Genomic DNA, 17,173 nt, shown 5'->3' on the forward strand with positions numbered 1-17,173 from the left:
TTTTATTTATTTTATTGTTATCCAGCTTACATGTGTATAATAGCACTAGCTGCTTTTTCTGCTAGTGCTGAAATACATGTAAACTGAATAGCAAAAAAAAAAATAACATACTTGAATATTCCCGACGAAAAACACGCACCCAAAACTAAAAATTGCCTTGTTCATAAAGGAAGGGGAACATTGATTGCGAAAGACCTCGGAACCCTTATGTGCATGTCGTTGTTTCCGGGCGGATGATGTACACCGTACGATGTTGTGTTGGTGCCTGTTGCTAGGCAACTGCTAAGCAATGGTGTGACGGCTGCGGCGGCCTTGGGCGGGAAAGCCGGGTTGGAGAGTCCTGTGTGCGGGCACCGAGTCTGTCCCCAGCTGACAGTGCCTGGTTACCCCGTAGAGAGAGGTGGCCTCCAGCCATGGCTGCTCCTCAGGCCGGTCTCGGCCTAGACGCGGCGGTCACAGTGAGCGGCTCTGTACAGAAGTATGTGACGAAGAAGAAGAAGGTGCTGACCGCAGAGGAGACTGAGCTGTATGAGCTGGCGCAGGCGGCCGGCATTGCCATGGACCAGGAGGTGTTCAGGTGAGTGGCAGTGGCAGGCCTCGGGGCAGGTAGATCATGCTGTATGATGTGACATTATAACGGGTGGAGGATTTGTCACCAATTACAGCTGTGACTTGATCCTTGCTGTTGACAGACATGTGTTTACATTTAGAGCATCTACCTGTTAGTGCAGTGTCCTCTAGCTGACATAACAGAGTGTCAGTTTTGTGTCTCGATGGTAATATACATATTTCACAGTCCAATCTCTCTTCCCTCACATTGTCCTGTCCTCCTATTGGGTCTGAAGTACCGATACCTGATAAACGCCTCAACTATTTATATATACATACTGTAATGGAGGGACAAATATTATTTTTAACTACATGGTGGAGGACCCGATTGCATGATACAATATGGCACAAAAGTAAATCGTAAACGTGGAAAAATAAAATTGCATTTATACCTAGTGTATAGCTCAAAATAAACCTTACCACATACAGCCCAGCAAACCCGTTTGTTATTAATTGTCATCTGGCTCTTGGAGCCCAATAGAGTCCTATTATAATAGAATAAACCATTGTTTTACCTGTTTTCACAGGCACTGTGTGAGCACTACAGCCAGCAGTGTTAGACCACTTGTTGCACCATTCCTGGCAGGTGTGGGCAGTAACCTCACAACAGGTTTCAATATTATTGCAAAGTATTACAACTGCCCCACCCAGCTACTTCTTAATGCCACCTGCCTGCCAAAAGTTTCTGGGGAGGTCACTGCCCAGTATAATAGCCTGATGGCACCACATATAACCTGTGCCCAAATTAATTACCAAATGTACGTGTGGTGAACCCCACGCTTAGCATGAAAGCCCCATGCACATGGCACTGTACCCAAGATAAGTCTTTTGCTGCTACTTTTAGCACTGAGCCTAATGTAAAAGCCTCTTGCCCACCACATACAACCATGTGCCCACCAGTTTAAGTCCCATTGTAATTCACATTGTACTGTGGTGTTCTGGCTTCTACGCAGCCAGTGGCAGAGAAAAATTAGGTACTAGGAGGCTTGCCAGTATTTGAAGGAACTGCAGTGGAGCAACAGAGGTGAGTCAAATGTTTATTCTATATAATGCCCACAGGCTATGCATAGTTTATGTTTTGTGTGGACAACCGTTTAACTTCTGTGCAAAGCGTTAATTAATTCTTATGTATTATTGATCTTTTTTTTTTTTTTTTTATGTACAAGATTTACCATCAGCCTGTTTATTGCTTTATCTGTTTATCGATCACATTTTTCTAATATTTTGTATTAACAGAATTCTTGTCGATTTATTAAAAATGAATGTGGCTCCCTTGGCAGTGTTCCAAATGCTGAAATCAATGTGTGCTGGACACAGACTTACAGATCCTGTATCTGTTGAGACAAACGCTACGTCTTTAATGACCACACATTCAGATACAAGAGGTAGGGAATTGATCTGTCATGTTTTAAAAAAAATTCTGTGCATATTTCCTGTAAAAAGACTTCCTGTATTTTACATCTTTTGAGCCTAAAATAGCTGCTATCTAGAACAGTAGGCTGCACTCCGGTGCATATCAAGTGTCTGAAAAAGCAATAAGTACAGCGACAGAGTCTAAACAGACACCAAGAACCAAGCAGTTACTCTGATATTGGCTCTCATGTAATTAACCTTTGAAAAATAGGACAGAAGAAAGTACTGAGAAACATCTCTCAAAGTCCTCAATCAATAGTGACCGTAATCTATAAAGAAAAATGGTGATAAAGCTCTGTTGCATTATAGACCCCTGTCCCTGATTGGGGTCATCAACAGATGTGTGTGTTCCCTTTTTATGTCTTTCAGGATTGATACCATTGATACGCAGACCAAGGCACTGGCTGCTCTACTCCCCACCAGACAAGCTGTTGTTTAGTTGGTGTCTTACATATATGGATTACTGTCACTAATGTTAGATTGATGCCATCAGAGTTGTTTCTAGATCATTTTCCATTGACTGCTGAGCATATATAAATGAAATGTAAATAATATGAAGTTCTGTCAGGTACAGTTATTTACAATTAATGTATTTGTAAATGTTTAAATGTGCATTTATATATTGCACCAATTGTTATGTTTATTGTCTCTTTAAATCAGCCAATGTTAGGCCATTTTTACATTCCATACAATGTTATTTTGTTTGACAGAGACTGTCTATTAAAAAAAAAATCTACAGTAGTATACTCTGTTTTATGAGCTATTTATCCAAGTCAGTGACTATAGTGAGTTGTTTTGATATTTTTGAAAGGGGAAAAAACATGCAGTTCACCCATGTTTATTAAAAAACATGGTACGTGTTTAATTTCACTTTTAGCCACTTCTCTGACTGTGTGACATATTATTTCATTCATACAAGGCCAGTTGGTTCACATACTATACAGATTACACTGACCTTTGTGTGATGCTGTAAACAATAAGTAATTTATTGCGTTCTGTTTTGATTACCACTTTTAGGGGCATATTCAGTTAGGTTTGATGATCGTTATTATGTGCGGCTGCACAAATTACCGCAACACCGCAGATTTCCGTGCGCACCCCATAGGGTGGCAAAGGGAAATTTGCGATGCTGCGGTACAGTATTGTCACTTTACACACACAGCCGTGATCACCAATCCTAATTGAATACATCCCTTAATGTTTTCTTTTTGTATTTACCTTGCACATTACTTTATAGCAACACAACCCAGATAATGGCACAAGGCATTGCTGCGATTTTCCAGTTAGAAAGTGTAGCATACTTAAGAGCTGAATCACTGTTCTACTGAAACAGTCACTCTCTTTCACAAGGGAACGATTCACCCTAAGACGAGGCTACATACAGCATTTCCTGCAGTGCAACAACAGCTGCCAATGTAGTTCTCATAAATGCTGCGCTTGTCTATCAGGAATAGAGCAGCGTTGAAGCACTGCCATGTGCTAAACTATTGCATGTGATGTGTGTTCTATATCTCTGTTATATTCTTGTGCATGTGTGTGTCAGCCCTTCCATTGCCAGAAGGGCCTGTGTGTTACATTGGGGGAAATGTCTGACCAGCCTGTAGGTGAAATAGTTACTGTTCACCACTGTTTCTGAATTCAGCCATGTGTTCTTTTTGCAATTTATCTCTTTTAAATTAGAGCTCTCATGTATCTCAGGCAAGAACAGTAAAATTCCGGCACCACTCTCCTTTTCCTCTTCTTCCATTCGAGTGCCAAGAATTAAAGGCTCTAAGATTGTGGTCTTCAGCAATGTCGATGCTTGTTCACCTCTTTCTCAAGGTCCCGCTGGTTCCTTCCAGCTTTCTTGCTGCCTTTTCTCACCATTCACAGGTTGCATTTATTAGTTTATCCTACTTGGGTGGCATCGGGGGACATTTTATAAAAACTGGTGCACCATGAAGAATATGCACTAATTCATAGTAAATAAAAAAAAAAAAAAAAATGTTTGCTTCAATTCTATGACCTGCACTAGACACAGTTACAAGCTGGATGTGATTGGTCCCAGCATTTCTTTTTGTGCATCAGTTTCTTTTCATAAATTTCCTCCATAGTCTGTTATCACACTAGGAATCATTATTATCCATGATCAACTATTAGCCAATAGTAACAGTGACGTGTAGCATTCTTTTAAAGTGAACCTGTCAGAAAATTATACAAATATGTCTAAAACATAGAATAATGATTTGTCAGGGTGACTCTGCTAAAATAGGGAGGAATTTTTTTACTTTATTTTTTAGTTCCCTTTTTTTTTATCCTCTACCCAAATCACAGCACAGTGCTAAATCTGTGCCGACAGAGATATAATAACTGTTCTATAGTATTAGAGTGCTGCGATAAGCTATACAGTACAGCAAGCTTAGAGCTGGCGCCTCCTGTTAGTCTGTGTGGCCACACCCCCTTTAAGTATCTCTCATGGCTAACTGAGTGCAGTTTTAATATGATTTACATTGGTTATTCAATGGCATTAAGTAGGAAATGCCAGCAGAACAGGTAGGAGGCAAGAAACTAATATAGCACTCATACTATAGAAGTTGCTTGTTTTGTGGAAGGCAGGAGGGGCATCTTCTGATAAATAAGCCATTAAATCAGAAAATATTAATTTATTTTGACAGGTGCACTTTAAAGTATTTTATGGCATTGACTGCTCTAAAGGTATTACAGTGGTACTATTATGTGTTTATTGTGCAATATAGGACACATGAACAGTTTGTTTTTCTTAAAAAAACAAAACAAAAAAAAAACCTTTAAATAGACTTACAATAGTTATGGTTCCTAGTGTGATCTGACTGCTGCAGCTAGGGCCTAAGTTGTTTTAGAATTATGGTATGTACATTCATTATTATTATTATTATTATTATTCTATTATTACTCAGTGTTTTGGTGTAGAGCCCTCTCCACTTACTGCGATAATACATCCATTTATATCAATGTTATTTACAGCCTCTTTCTGTAGTACCATTCTTTTCACAATATTACTGTAAACAATAGAAGTAGATTTATGGTCTTGATGACCTTTAAGGATCATTAGATCCTAGAACTGAAGCATGAATGTAGTGTTACCCTGACTTTACCCTGCAACTCTGTTAAAAAGTAAAGTAAGATTAAGCAGTTACCCCTCCCTCTGTTTACTGAAGTCTCCGCACACTTCCCAACCCAACTAAGCCATATTCCACAACTCTAGAACAATGTCTTAATGGAACTCTTATGGATTCACATCATCCTGGATATGAGTCAGTCTAAAGGCAAAGTGTTCAGTGGAACTATGTGAAGAATACACTGATCCAAGTTACAGCAATCAAACCCCCATAGTTGTAGAAGCTGTGGGGAGGAGTGCTCTTCAAGTGCTGGTAAAAAATAATGATATAAGTAGCAGCCTGATGGCACAGTGGTTAGCATTGCTGCCTCATAGCTCATGAGTTTTATTCGGACCAGGGTCCTATATGTGGCATTTGTATGGCCTTACCCGTGTTTGTGTAGATTTCCTCCTGTTTCTTCCCACAGTCTAAAAACATACTGGTAAGTTAATTGGATTCTCACAAAATGGACGTGTGTGTTTAGATTGTAAGCTCCAAAAGGGCAGGGACTGATGTGAATAATTTCATGTCTTGGATAGTGCTGCATAATATCATTGACGCTATATAAATGATAATAATGAGTGATATAAGACTGTATAACATGAGGGGTTGTAAAAAACATTTTGGGTACACAAAGAAACGTGTCACTTGGATAAATACAATATAAGCACATATCTAGTACAGAAAGATAAATAAGAAGTCCCTATTGGATAGGTATATGCACTCCTGTCTGTCAGTGGCAGCCTATGAATCTAGAGGAAGCATTCTGTGTGTTCATGGTGATGACTGGGTACAGCGGAAGTAGAAGCTCTATCCAGTTGTTTCAGTGTTATAAAGGGAGATTCAGGAGACTTAACATAGTGTTTCCCTACTGGAAGTCAATGCAGTGTAATGAATGATCATTATGTATTTTGTTTTTTCTCCAAATAGAATAACTTGTTAAAGTTCACGATGTTGTAAACATTTACAAATGCCCATTGTTGTATATATAGAGCTCATTTTTAATATTGTCTGTTTGATCCTGCTCCCACAAAATATATTTTTTTTAATTTAAACTTGCTCACACAGTTGTGCAGGACATCACTGAGAAGCCCTAGGCTCATGCTGAAGCGTCTGACAGTTGGGAATATCCATTCCCTTCAGTTTCTATACTGGGAACCAGTGAGGAGCAGGACGGGAACACTGTAGGACCCTCTGAACGCAGCAATCCTGCATTCAAACACCCAACTATAGGGGGCAACAGGGAGCAAGACCCCTTACATTCGAGCCTGCAGAGGTGTAATAACTCAAATCTCAATAATTTGACATGAGACTGATATTTTACAGTCATTTGTGAATGTCCTCTACTGTGAAACATATTTATTATTTTATTGTCCATTTTAGATATTTATGTATTTAGTTAATTTATTTAACACCATTAGGCATGCAGATTATGAATGAATACAATACAGGGAAGTAAATGAAGGTATAGAACACACACACAAGAGAACACTGGCCCATGATGAGATTAATGGAAAACAGACAATAGAAATTTGGTGCATAAATTGACCTGTGCCACAAGGGTCAAAGTGCAAAGGGTTTAAGGTGAGGCAAAGCCAGGTTAGTTTGGACCATTCAGTGAAGCACACGTGGAATGGGCAGAAGCATAACCGGAGCTTATATTTATGAACTAAGTAATGCTAGGGAAAATGCTTTGAAGAATAGCAGTAAAGCAATAACTTTGATATATATGGAACCAAACAAGACATTGAAATAACAGCCACAGATCTGGTCTGAGGGGAGGAACTTGCAGCTGTATTTAGAGTAGTCTGAATACAGCATTAGTTGAAAGAGCCCTGGGATAGATAAGAGAACCAGGAGTATGCTTTCTCTATCACCCTGAGCATGCAGAGTTTGGAGCAAGAGTGAGGCCTACAGTATCCGAACCTGTTGAGACCTCTATAAAGACTTGGTGACTTAGCAACACTGTCATTGTCGTTAATAACTGCAGTAAGTGCAGTTTCAGTAGAATTAGCAGTGCGGAAACCAGATTGAAAGCGACAGCATTTTCTAGCAGTTCAGAGGTGTATGGCAGAGGAGGGGCGGTCTGACACTTCCAGGATAATATGGTAGACGTGGGGAATGGCACTTGTAAGGATCAGTGGATATATTTAGCCTGGTTCTTTTTGTTAATTACACAGACGGCTGATCTTCCCCACTGCTTACCTACATTTATATCCCGAGTTTAGGCTATTTTGCAAATGATATTGACTGTTATTTCCTGTTTGTTTTAGCTATGTACATTTTCTAGGAGATGACTCGAGTCAGGGAAGTGAGCCCAGGTGTTGAGCAGGCATGAGGTCTGCTTCTGTGATCACTGCTACTGTCTGACGGGCTCAAATTAGATGACAGAATCTGCATTAATGTGGATATTCTGCATTAATCCTTCACACCTACTCTGCGAACAGCCCTTGGTACTTGTCAAGTACTGGAGAGGAAGACAGATGAAAGTCTTAATGACTTAACTTCTTTATACAATATTTCAGAAATTCACAAAAGTAGAGGGTGGACCAGTACTTAATGTTAAAATAACTACATTGGACAACTAAGAATAACCCCTGGACCAGACACCGTAAATGTAATATTGTTTATTTTCTCATGGCCGGTAGGGCTATTGTTTTGTTGTCCAGTTAATTTTTTATTTATTCTTTTGTTCTTCTTTACAATGAAAATTAACCTGGGTCTTTGTTTAGACAGTGCAGCTCGCTCTTCTGCATGGGAGATCTGGCGATCATTGTGAAGATAAGGGATGAGGAGGTACCGCATACGTTCTACACAATGCTCAGCATTCAGTCAAAGCTCATACAACAAAACTGTTCTAATCTGCCAGTGCTGTCTGAGCATAGTTTTGTGATCTCACACAAGATATAAGAATATAGGAAACCTGTGAGGGCTCATTTGCACTAGGTAAAAGTATGTGTTTTACCAGCAGTGCAGCTAGCCTTTTATCTCGTTAGGTTGTGTCCGCAGCTCGGTTGGACGCAAATAAAGCGGCTACTGCTATAAATTTCGTTGATGTCTTTGGTAAACACAATGCCTAAAATAGTGCATGTTGCATTTCAGGAGTGTCCTGTTTTAGATCAATGTTTCTTAAACCCAGTCCTCAGGATCCCTTCCAGTGCATGTTTTCTGTATCTCCTTGCTTTAGCAGAGGTGTATTCATTACTGACTGACACACTGGGGCAGGTTCAAGTCTCAGCGTGGTTCTTCAGAACAACGTGGCCGTGGGATTTCTCTGCTGATTTTTTTTTTTTTCTTTTCACGGCTCATAGAGAACAACGTGGCTAATTGAATCTGCCGAATTGTAACAGATCCACAGGTGGTATAATTATTTCCCTCGTAGCCTGGAAGACCTGCACTGTTAGGGGTCCTGAGGACGGATTGAGAAACACTGCTCTAGATGACTATGGAGGTTACTTTTATCGTAGACCTCGTTGACCTCACGTGTTTGAGTTGTGCCGCAGATGAAGCACATTTGGTGGGTTGCATGTGATGAGCTGCAAAAGAGTCCTTAAACTGAAGATAAGCAGTGTTATTATTTATGGACTATATTTTACTTTAAATATACTTTATTGGTTAATTCAGTTGGGCTTTCAAAACAAAGTCATTTATTCATGCTCTGGTTTTCATTAACCTAATACTAACATTCATGTGTCATTTACAAATGAATATAGTGACATCTGAGACAAGTGTCACATAGCCAGAGCCCACTATTTTGTGTGCGTTATATAGTTATCAATGTTTTCCAGCAACATCTGTACGTAGAACTACAAGCACTTGCTTACAGAAGATGATTAGGAAAGATCATACATTGGAAGTATCTGATGCACACTATTGTCAGCAGCAGGATAAAGTGCATGTAATTTTACACATGCTATTTTCTATTGTGATCAGGCTCAAATATTTACCAGTAAAACTTAAATCAAGAGTAAGCGTAGTGTCATATTAGTGATTTGAATGCTAGAGCTGTACCAGATTGAAAGCGGCAAAACACTCCATGCTGACACATTAAAGTGGATGTGGGAAATTTCTCACCTGTAATATTTAATATAAAAAAATGTATGTACACACCAGTAAATATTTTGTACCATCTTTTTCCATTGAAAGCGATTACATGCTGTATATATTGCAATAGTACATAGAATGTCAATCATGATTGTCTGTCTACATCTGCCATGTGCGTGCTTTCCTCAGCAGTAGTACCAGAGCTTGGTTTTGGGTACAGCTGGGCAGAGGTGGCTTAATGCTTGCTGTGTGGCTTTTATGTAAATTATCAATGTGCCCAGAGGCTGAGGCTGGCTTACTAGTTACTGCACATAAGACTGGCTTTGATGACTTTGTGTTGCTAATGTTCCTTTTAGGCTTCACCAAATGTTTAGTCTGCAGTCCTGCAGGAAGTAAAAAACGAATAGTTTACATAATCCCACAAATATCCTTATTTGTACTATTTTATTATTTGTTTACTAACCATGTGCATTTGTATACATAAAATATATTTCACTTATAATACAAAATATTTTCATTAATTCTATTTTTTTTTAGTGCTCCCACTAAGGAAATAACCTTGTATAAAAACAGGGGATATATTGTCGTGTCTTTTGACGTGTACGACAATGCTGGAAAGTCTATCTTCTGTGAACAACAAACAATATTGTCCTGGATTCCCTAATTCAAATAAATCTTAACTTTTTTCTTATTTATATTTCTAATTCATATTTTCTTAATAATTTGTACAAATAGCCAGACATGAAACATTGTATAACAGGCAACGATTAGCTATGTTGTAACATGACTTACAGCATAGCTATATTTGGTAAATATGTTTGCTGCATAAAATAAGGGTAATTTTAGGTTCTGTCTCGGGTGTTCTTTACCTTTAACCGATCATTTAGTATTGTAGTTCCAGCTTACGCTATTAAATGTGCAGGTGGGACAAAAAAAAAAATGTAAAACTCAAAATTGCAGTTTATACTGTATATCATTGCCAAATTCAGAGAGGAGCTTTTATCAGATCACACTAAGGTACTTGGGATTACAATTGGATTGAAATTGGACACTGACAATTGGACGGTTTTGTTTTGAGTTTTAAACGCTCATTTATTTTTATTTGTAATGTGGCAATTAAGGGGGAGTTTAAATTCACATTTTTTTAAGATATCGCTGAGTGTTTATAAACACATCTTGTTGTGTTTAGGAATAATTTATGTTGTTATGGTATGGTTGATATTATTGCAATACAAGGGTAAAGCGTCATTTAGTCCAAGTGGATTTGTCTTTGTAATTGTCTAATAGTAAAAGGGATCATAACCAGTGGCATTTATTACTCGTGTTTTATTACAGTATTTAACACTAGTAAAAGGCATGTTAACAAGTCTTGTTCTAGAAACCATTGTTTGTAGTGTCGCCATACGCACTTGTGGTTGTTCTAGCTTTCCTGTTGCCTTCCAGTTTTCGGATAGCATCGTGATCTATTTTGGTTTTTGTTTATCGCACCAATCACTAGTGATAATGCTAGTAACAGACCTATGTCAAATGCATGGGTGTGTGGCCTAACATTGCAGAAGAATGCCCTACAAGAGCCTACAGGAAGAGCAAGTGTCCAGGTTTCCTGAAGGAATTAGTAATAGCTGTACATCCATTGTCAGTCTTGGCAATTTAATGTTTCCCATATACTGAGATTTATTAACCAGTATGACAGGTTATAAAAGGCTTATTTCCTCTGTCATGGTCTATAAATATTCTGTAACCTTATACCGGAATTTATACTATTATTGGACTTTCTTGGCTTTACTAGGTAATAGCTCTCATGCAGAAGTGTACCCTTGTTTTATTCAGCTTTATGAAATATACATTTTGCTTCAAAATCATGTTTTAAATAGTGTGTTGATACAAACTTGTGCCCTGTTTTTAAAAGGAAACTCCTTTTAGGAAATATAGATGTTACCAGCAGAGAAATATTTCTTATTAAGGCAGATCATTGCTTTAGCTGAGAAATAGATTGCTGATATTTAGCTATGTAAATTGCTGTCTAGCTTGTTGATTTAATTATAGCGAAGATTAGTTGCATATATTGAGCATCTGTGTTTTTATCACTTGCTGTAGGAGTGACAGAAATTAAATCCCCAGACTGAATGTTTTTCTTCATTATAAAATTATATTCCCAGTGTTACAAATGCACATGAAAGATCTACTTTACAGTACAGGTTTTCAAGATATCAATCTAGCTTATTATTGGCTTCTTACTTAAGGAACATTAACAATTCTTACTGTATTTGTGTTAATTAGATTGATTGTTAATGTCTCTCTTTCTCTGATCGCAGGCAGAAACAAACTGAATCCTCCATCAAACCCCAGCCAAGGCATAGCCGAGCGGAGCAGCCGGGAAGGCTCGGGTCAGAGGGTCCCTCGCCAGCCAAGTGCTAGTCGCATGCAGAAGAGCAGCAGCTCAGGGAAAAGCAGCGGAGGGAGCAGCACATAGCGCGGGTGTGATCTGTGACCTTGCGAGAGATCTCTGTAGTAACTGGTTCTGCAGCAGCTACATACGTCATCAAATGGTCGTGCTATTAATTCACCAACAATTGCCTGTAGCGATATAATCAGAAGAGCCAGTCCTTCCCACAGAGGAGATCTACTATAAATTGTCTCTCCTGGCACTGGTGGTTTTTCCTATTTTTGTAGTAAAGCTATATGTTCATTGAACATCTAGAGTTCAATATAGAAAGGTAATTAGCGGTCTAGTATATTCAAGTGCATTGCCAGGCACCAAACAATGAATAATAGTTTTGCTGTTGCAGTATTAGGTGTAAAAAAAGACAGTGGCCTGTGCAGTTAATGTGGTGCTGATTTGTGAGCCTAGAACAGATCTTATTAGCTTTCTTGTTTATTACTGTCCCACCATGTTGGACTTCAATGCATTCTCAATTGATAAATTAAAATGCGAGTTTGCCATGGACATTAACAATCCCTGTTTTAACAGCATCAAGTTCAACTGATCGGATATATAGATATAAAATGACATAGACATAAAATGCAGCCCCACTAAGACAGCTGACAATTTATCATCACTGTGGGGGAAGAGCTGCTTCCTTATGTCATAAATGGCAACCGGATTGATTCTCCATATCAATCACTTCGTAATTTCATAGCAGGAAATAAATTACCTTTTCAAAGTCTTAGAAGGGAGTGTTCATCTTTAAAAAAAAATATTACAACTCCAAGTTAATTGTAATCCACCTATTAGAGATTTGTGACATTTCTAAAATAGTTATAAATTTGTTAATTATACTTCAGATTATATAGAAAATTTCCTTTTATTCTGAAGGCATCAATTCAACACTTATATCCGTTCCCTGTTCCTTCATGTCACTCACATAGGACACTGTCTTTTTCAAGACAGCCTCAGTTTAAGATTAATATATATTTACAGGAGTACCAGCCCTGGATCTGTGCTCATAGTATTTATACAATGTGGAGAGACCAGGCTTTGGTTGACAAGCTCTGTGCAATGGCCCTGTCTGCATTAACTGCTGACATGCTGTCATTGCAAGTAGAAATGTCTTGTGGATTAGGGTTGACAGGCTGCGTAGTTATAATCTATACCTGTAAAGTCTGATAAGTCATCGATTTATTACATAGACCTATCTATTAATCTTGTGTCCGTGATGACGAAGTACAACAATCTACACAAATACATGTTACAGATCTGCACTATATCACATTGTAAAAAATATTAGTATAAGTAATTGTTTTATTTGGTGGTACTGAGGTGCAAAGGATTGTGTCGAAATGCTGCTATGAAACTAAAGGGGGTAATGTAGAACCTTGTCCTAATAGTGTAACAGATTCTTATAAGCACGGTACATCGTAGGTTATCCATTGCTGCCACTTGTATTTCTCTGAATGATGTACTACAGTGTGAGTGTAATGATACTGGTCTCTGTTTATTTCGTGAGTTGCTTTTAGCTAAAGCCTTATGACTAAACCTCTTCATAAACATTGTGCAATGATAAAGCCTTACTGTATATCATGTAAAAACTGTAATAGATGTGTATATATAGGTTCTGCAAATCAAATCTATTTATTGATGGTGAATTGGCATCATTGTCGATTAGCTACTGAGTAACTCAGTACAGTGACGCACTCTTTTCTGTCTTTCAGGTGCGCTTTTAACAAGTTTGTTTTTAGTTTTTGCTTAATGTGTAGATGCCCCTGTTTACAGGCAATATCTGTAAAATTGCAATAGCTACTAATAAAAATAATAAGTCTATAAAAGATTCTGGATCATCATGGGGGAAGTTATATACACAACACGCTTCAGGTCATTAATCCGGTTTATGGACACTGCAGTCAAAAATGTCTGATAACAAAGAACGATAACTTGTCCTCAGCAGCACATCAAATGTAAATATAATGCCAGATATCTGAAGTTTATACAATGTTCCCTACCACCTGCCAGTTTAACGCCACCCTCACCAAAGCTTATTCTCTACAAACAAATGCATATGTTAGTGGCTCCCAAACTCTCTGTTCGAGGCACCTTAGGTTCTCCATAAGTTTTGGGGTGTTTTTTTTCAAGGCACCCCTAAGCCAAAATATTTACCAAGTAGTCCCCCGCCTTGCTTACCATCGGCACCTTTGTGAGATCGCCGCAGCACCCCAGGAAGCCACGGCACACAGTTTGGGGACCACTGGCATATACCATTACATGTGATCCTCGCTATGTATATAACTCCAGATTTGAACTATGTTTCAGCTGGCATAAACAGGCAGCACTGTGTGTGCAATTCATATTAGTCGTCGTTCACTATAAGGCAACTTGTGTTGTAAGTTTAGCAGGTTACATAGATCCCACCATTCCTGATTGAAAAAAAGCAAAACATAGGCCAATGAAACCACAATCTGTCTACCCTTGTCACTTCCATTTTGGGCAAGGTCCCATGTCTGGAAATCGGGAGTACCCCATCACTGTTGACCAGTATTCAGTTCTTTACATCTTAAAGGACAGTCAATTTCATTTCTTGCCAGCCACAATGAATATAGAATGTAATCTATTGCATTTATAGACCTTTTTTAAAGGTCGGTCCCATATCCGTTGTCAACTTATAGGAGAAATCTCACTTTTGGCCTTTTACTGGTATGTATCTGTGTATACTGCCTAAGGTGTAGGGATAAAATGCTCGATAAAGCTAATAAGCCTAATTGTATTTTTTCTTATGCAGTCAATATTTCGTTAGAGGTTTTTTTTTCCCACAGAACTTCCATGAATAATAATAATTTAGGCAATCTGTGTCTTGCATCAATTTAAAACAAATTATTTCTATATTGTGGCTGGAAGCCAGTGACCTGGCCTATTCCTTGCCATCTGAGCAGTTCATTATCATCCGAAGTCCTCATTACAGAATTGTTCTGCAGCTTTATTTCTATGACATAAGTGGATGATAATTAAGCACTTGGCTATGACAAGGAAATCTATATTTGAAGTATATGTTGGTGATGTCCTATTTTTTAAATAACCATTCTTTGACTATTCTTCCCAAAAAATGTTATGTGCACTAAATTGTCTACTTCTGACATAAATAAAAATGTATTAAAAGTATTCTTGGCAGATTTTTTTCCTCTTGTCCCTAAAATCATTGAGTCTCCTGACATTTGTATATAGCATTATGTGTTTATGTGCTGTGGAGCGCTCATAAACACACATCAGTCATAAAACAAATAACATTGCTAGGCATTCTGTAAGGAACTGACAACACAATACACAGCCAATGAATCGCATCCTTTCTGTGTTTAGGGTCACTTATTTTTTCCCCTTTTTTGTCTTCCTGGAAAACCTGTAAAAGTTTTCAGAAACAAAATGTTTTTGTGCGTTTCAATGTTTACACACTTCTTAATACATTTTGCTAGCTTCATTGGGTATAAACCTAAATATTTTTCAGAAGGCGCCACAATAACAGTGGCCCCTTGATGTTTGTAAGCATGAATAGATATATATAGATATATCTCTCGATAGATATATATTAGATTGTACGCTCCTTCGAGCAGGGCCTCCTCTCCTTCTGTTCTCCACCACCTTAACTCTGCTCTCCAGCTCCTTGTCTCTTCCGTGAGGTCCTCCTGCCCTTCTTCCCCCTTCTCGACCCCGCTGGGGGCTCTCACCTCTCATCTAGCTGTACATCGATCTTCTGAGTTACTGTGCTTTTTGTTAACTGTACCGTGCTGTCTAACCCTGTATCGTGTTTGTCTGTCCCTGTACGGCTCTACGGATACCTAGTGCGCCCTATAAATAAAAATTTGTAATAATATATCTATAACACACATCAGCATAACATTAAAACCGCCTGTCTAATATTGTGTAGGTCCTCTTCGTGCCACCAAAACAGCTCTAACCTGTTGATGCTTGGACTCCACAAGACCTCTGAAGGTGTCCTGTGGTATCTGGCACCAAGATGATAGCAGCAGTCCTATAGGTTGCGATGTGGGGCCTCCATGGCTCTTACTTGTTTTTGAAACCCATCCCACAGATGCTCAATTGGACTGAGATCTGGGGTATTTGTAGGCCAAGTCAACACCTTCATCAACGCTTTACAATTGGGAACAAACATTAATAAAACAATACTGGGTAATACAAACGGACAGAGAGGTAAGAGGGCCCTGCTCACAAGCTTACATCTTGAACTCTTTGTCATGTGCCTCAGACCATCCCTGAACAATTGTTGTGGGGTTGCAGAGCGCGTTATCCTGCTGAAATAGGCCACTGCCATCAGGGAATACTGTTGGCATGAAGAGATGTACTCGGTCTGCAATAATATTTAGGGTAGGTGGTACGTGTCAAAGATACATTCACATCAATGCCTGGACCCAAAGTTTCCCAGCAGAACATTGCCCAGAGCATCACACCGCGTCTGTCGGCTTGCCGTCTTCCCGTAGTGCATCCTGGTGTCATCTCTTCCCCAGGTAAATGACGCACACAGCTGTGAACATGATGTAAAAGAAATTGTGATTTATTAGATTAGGCCACCTTCTTCCATTGCTCCATGGTCCACTTCTGGTACTCACATGCCCCTTGTATGTGTTTTTAGCCATGGGCAGGGGACTGCATGGGCACTTTGACCAGTCTGCAGCAAGCTGCGATGCACTGTGTGTTCTGACACCTTTTCTATCATAATGAGCATAAACTTTCAGCAATTTGTGCTACAGTAGCTCTGCTGTGGAATTAGACCAGATGGGCAAGCTTTTGCTCCCCATGTGTATCGATAAACCTTGGGCACCCATGACACTGTCACTGGTTCATCCGTTGTCCTTCCTTGGATCACTTTTGGTAGGCATTACCACGGCGTACTAGGAACACCCCACAACACCTGATGTAATGGAGAAGCTATGACCCAGTCATCTAACCCTCACACTTTGGCCCTCGTTTAAGTTGCTCAGATCCTTATGCTTGCCTATTCTCCCGCTTTCAACACATCAACCTCAAGAACTGACTGTTCACTTGCTGCCTAATATATCCCACCCTTCAACAGGTGCCATTGTAATGATAACTGACGCTATTCACTTCACTTGCCGGTAGTTTTAATTTTGGGACTGATAGGTGTGTGTGTGTGTGTATATGTATATGTATATATATATATATACATATATATATACACATATATATATACACACACACACACAAAGTTTTTTTTATTCAGTATACATTAGCAGTTAGAACCACAGAGATCCCACACCCAGGACCATGATCATTATCAAGATCTTAGAATAAACATGTTTATATGTATACATTTTATATAGATTATCAGCTGGGGTATTTATGAAAGTAACATGAATCACATGAGCAAATCCTGGAGCTCTACCCAAGGGTCCAGCAACAGGATTATGATCCAATCTGTCAACAAACAGGAGATCAAATTGTTTACTATGTGTCTGTTTAGCTGATTGTTTGGATCACTTCTGGTTCTAAAGCTGGGTATACAACTATGTAATCTTACTTCAGATGCAAC

At 38.9% G+C, this 17,173-nt stretch overlaps 1 protein-coding gene across 4 annotated transcripts; it reads left to right on the forward strand.

Moving 5' to 3' along the window:
* The first annotated feature begins 218 nt into the window (after positions 1-218).
* MZT2B (mitotic spindle organizing protein 2B) lies at positions 219-14,772 on the forward strand. Of its 4 annotated transcripts, none has more exons than XM_075178686.1 (4): positions 219-577; positions 1,846-1,994; positions 3,703-3,894; positions 11,498-14,772. In XM_075178686.1, exons 1-4 carry the CDS (start codon positions 414-416, stop codon positions 11,653-11,655), a joined length of 663 nt encoding a protein of 220 aa, XP_075034787.1. In that variant the 5' UTR covers positions 219-413; the 3' UTR covers positions 11,656-14,772. The 4 variants fall into 4 exon arrangements, with proteins under 4 accessions (XP_075034787.1, XP_075034793.1, XP_075034800.1 ...); XM_075178692.1 differs by having other exon boundaries at positions 220-577; positions 3,721-3,894; XM_075178699.1 differs by having other exon boundaries at positions 221-577; positions 3,703-3,843.
* The last annotated feature ends 2,401 nt before the right edge of the window (positions 14,773-17,173 follow it).

Source organism: Mixophyes fleayi, chromosome 1 (genome assembly GCF_038048845.1).
Source record: "Mixophyes fleayi isolate aMixFle1 chromosome 1, aMixFle1.hap1, whole genome shotgun sequence".
In the NCBI taxonomy this organism is placed as follows: Eukaryota; Metazoa; Chordata; class Amphibia; order Anura; family Limnodynastidae; genus Mixophyes; species Mixophyes fleayi.

Coding starts and splice junctions, on each gene's coding strand:
- MZT2B (XM_075178686.1), top strand. CDS start 414: ATGGCTGCTCCTCAGGCCGGTCTCGGCCTAGACGCGGCGGTCACAGTG. Junction 578..1,845: donor ATGGACCAGGAGGTGTTCAG/GTGAGTGGCAGT, acceptor TTGTATTAACAG/AATTCTTGTCGATTTATTAA. Junction 3,895..11,497: donor CCTTTTCTCACCATTCACAG/GTTGCATTTATT, acceptor CTCTGATCGCAG/GCAGAAACAAACTGAATCCT.